At 34.6% G+C, this 3,182-nt stretch overlaps 1 protein-coding gene across 1 annotated transcript; it reads left to right on the top strand.

Moving 5' to 3' along the window:
• Positions 1 to 540: 540 nt before the first annotated feature.
• On the top strand, positions 541 to 2,746 carry LOC117103292 (ankyrin repeat domain-containing protein 29-like; the record flags this gene model as incomplete). The annotated part of the gene is made up of 3 exons (XM_033243842.1): positions 541 to 613; positions 1,431 to 1,555; positions 2,612 to 2,746. Coding segments are annotated over exons 1-3 (311 nt in total), but the record flags the coding sequence as incomplete, so codon positions are not given.
• Between the last annotated feature and the right edge of the window lie 436 nt (positions 2,747 to 3,182).

Consider the following 3,182-nt stretch of genomic DNA (forward strand, 5'->3'; position numbering starts at 1 on the left):
ACCACGTAGTCATGGTCGAGGTTGCTTCACCTATCACGATGTATTCCAACCATCACGAGGCTATCTAAATGAGCATTTGTCATAACAGAACGCAAATTATTTTTAATTAATTAAAATTAATTTGAATTATTATTATTATTGTTATTATTATTATTATTATTATTATTATTATTATTATTATTATTATTATTATTATTATTATTGTTATTGTGTATTGTGGTTGTTGTGATGAAAAGTTAACACAAACGATATGGTGGCTAAACGAATATTACATGTAAATATTTTTTTTTATTTGTTTGTTCCATGTCTCTTATACACATCTGGTTAGGGGTGGAGAGTGCCCGCTTTTCCCTGGTCTTCATCATAGGCTGTATAATTATACTTTTTTCTCCTAGTGTAACTTTTCCTTTTCTTGTGTGTATAGTAAATTGTTTAGTAACTGTATGTAAAAGCAAGCCACTGCGGCTTCCGTTGTAAATTAAAATGATGATACTTCTGGACATGAAAATTAACAAAACAAATAGAATAGCGCCACCACTGGTTAAACAACGCCTAACTAAAGATGGCAGCGCCCATGGACCTAGCAACAGCCGCTGCTACTGGCGATAAAATTGTACACAAAAGTTTTTTTTCAATCTCTATATCTATATACCATGTAATTTGAGTACGAACCATGGATATGGAGCTTCACAAGTGAATGATAGGCTAGTTTTGGCTTAGCCAGGGCCTAAAATATATTAATAGTTGGTAGGCTACGGTACGCCTACTCTCTAGGCCAGCCTACTAGTACTACTACTACTACTAGGCTAGGGCGGCTAGGGCCTAGGCCCTAGTAGTAGGCCAGGGTATTATTTACAGTATTGGCTAGGCCTAGAGCCTTAAATATATACCCTAGCCTACTAAATAGAATCTAAACTATAGGCGTAGGTAGCCCACACCCCTGATCTGGTAGTACTACTTTATAAACATATATTTCCATGGTGGAGGTGAAATAACTACTTTTTATGTGGTAGGGCCTAGCTAGGCCTACTACTACTAGCCTAGGCCCTAGTCATGTCTAGTTACTAGTAGTAGTAGTAGTGTAGCTTAGTAGTAGTAGGACTACTCTACTTAGCTAGACTAGGCCTAGAGTCACTGTGGTCTTTATTACAATGCAAGTAAATAGTGCTAATGGCTAGGCCTCTTCTTATTAGAATAAATACAAATGGAGATAATTAAGTTTAAATCATCGATGTAAAAGAATGTTTTATTGGTCTGTATTAATTATTATGTTATGCATTCTCCCATAGGCCTATATACTGTACTATTATTTATTAATAAAAAATAATTAATTTAACCAACATGAATACTGATTTAGTACAACAAGGAAATCACATTATATTCAGATTTTTTAAAGTTATATTAAAAAGAAATATATTTTCATTCGACAGCTTGTTCAAAATCTAATTGAAAGAGGAGCCAACATTAATGGTCAATCCAAAGACGGATTTTCACCCTTGTGCAACGCTGCCTTCTGGGGCTATAGTGATATTGTTGAGTGTTTATTGTTGAATGGGTAAGATGTGCCTAAGGGGTTAAATGGTTTTACTGGGTTATTTATGTTTCTAGTTTTAGGTTTAACTCGCAAAAGAAGACTGTGAGGTACTGGGGTGGGTCCAGATATTTGCAGAAGGAAGTGCAGAAAGAAGGGAACTCTTGCATAAATAACATAAGTTTAAATGACCTTGGGAACCGTCTACTGTCTTGTCACCCTGCCATCTTTCGAGAGACTTAAAGCCAACAATAATAGTAGCCTGAAAATTATTCTCATAATTAACCCCCAACGTAAATGTAGAAAAGCTGCTGACTATTTACTGAACATCTGTATATTTTTTTGCCGGGTAAAATTTAAAAGCACTCTAACATGTTATGGGTGGTAGGAAATGACCATTGCCCCCTATGAATCCGCCCAGGTGTATCACTTAAATAATCATTCTGTGAAGCCTAGTACCAAATGCTGCAAGTGTCGCCATATGCAACAGAATATTCTGAAGCATAATATTGAATACCTGTACTGCTACGTCTTTAACTGTAATTATAGAAAGACCTTTGTAAATGAAAGTCAAATTACCTTTTAAATAAAGAACATGAGCCAATAATAGTTTTGTTTATATATTAAAGCATGCAAGATAGGCATTCTAGTAAAGAATATGGTAAAAAATTGATTATACGATACATACTCAAATGATGTGATGGAGACATTGTTCATCACATATTGACTTATTTTACTGATTAACATGATGAGTTTATAATATTTTTATTCTATTATTTAGTGAACATATACAGTGAATTGTATCAGCCGAAATCACTGAAGTAGAATGTTCCACTTACCTATACTCTGCTGCTCCTTTCACTGTACTACACTAACAATTTGAATATTGAATTCTCACATGGGTTGCTTTTGTAGGATGACGACAAGTCCTCGTCCAATATTTTGTAGACTCGTGTTGTAAAAATGTTTGTTTTTTTTTAATATGCCAATAATGGTAATTTTAGGATAAAATATATAAATAAAATATAAATAAATAAATAAATACAATATAGGTAAATTTTTTGTTAAAATTTTGAATAGGGCAAATGTGAACCAGTGCAATGGTGGAACGAGGTGGACGGCTTGCCACTGCGCTGCATTCCAAGACCACGGTCGAGTGATTATGAAACTGTTGCCTTTTAAACCAGACCTCACTCTGAAGGATAGCAAAGGAAGGTACAGTACATTACACCTGTACATTATACCATACTAATAATTTACATGACCATGTGGAACTTGCTGCATTTTGTATGTTTTTTTTTTTTTGTGTGGCTTCTCTATTCCATTTTAAAAATTACATAATGAAATGGGTATGTATAAGCATGATTATATCCCATCCTCCAGTTGACCACAAAGGCATCGTGATTTCTTTTTAACGTGTCTGACGTCACAATTTTGATAAAGCACTATTACTGCACATGGCCAAACTAGTCAGAGATCTATATGATACGCCCTCTTCTGTGCATTAATTTCAGCTTGCTGGATCTCAAATGAGAAACTTTTATACTTTGTGGTCAAGTGGTTATGTCGTTCTCCATGTATGCAAATGGTCCCGATGGAGGCCAAGTTTTTTTCTTTTTTTGTCAGAAGCCTCTTCTGTTACAATTCAATA

This window comes from Anneissia japonica, unplaced genomic scaffold (genome assembly GCF_011630105.1).
Source record: "Anneissia japonica isolate Jap-2015-1 unplaced genomic scaffold, ASM1163010v1 scaffold23942_len5106_cov102, whole genome shotgun sequence".
NCBI classification, from domain to species: Eukaryota; Metazoa; Echinodermata; class Crinoidea; order Comatulida; family Comatulidae; genus Anneissia; species Anneissia japonica.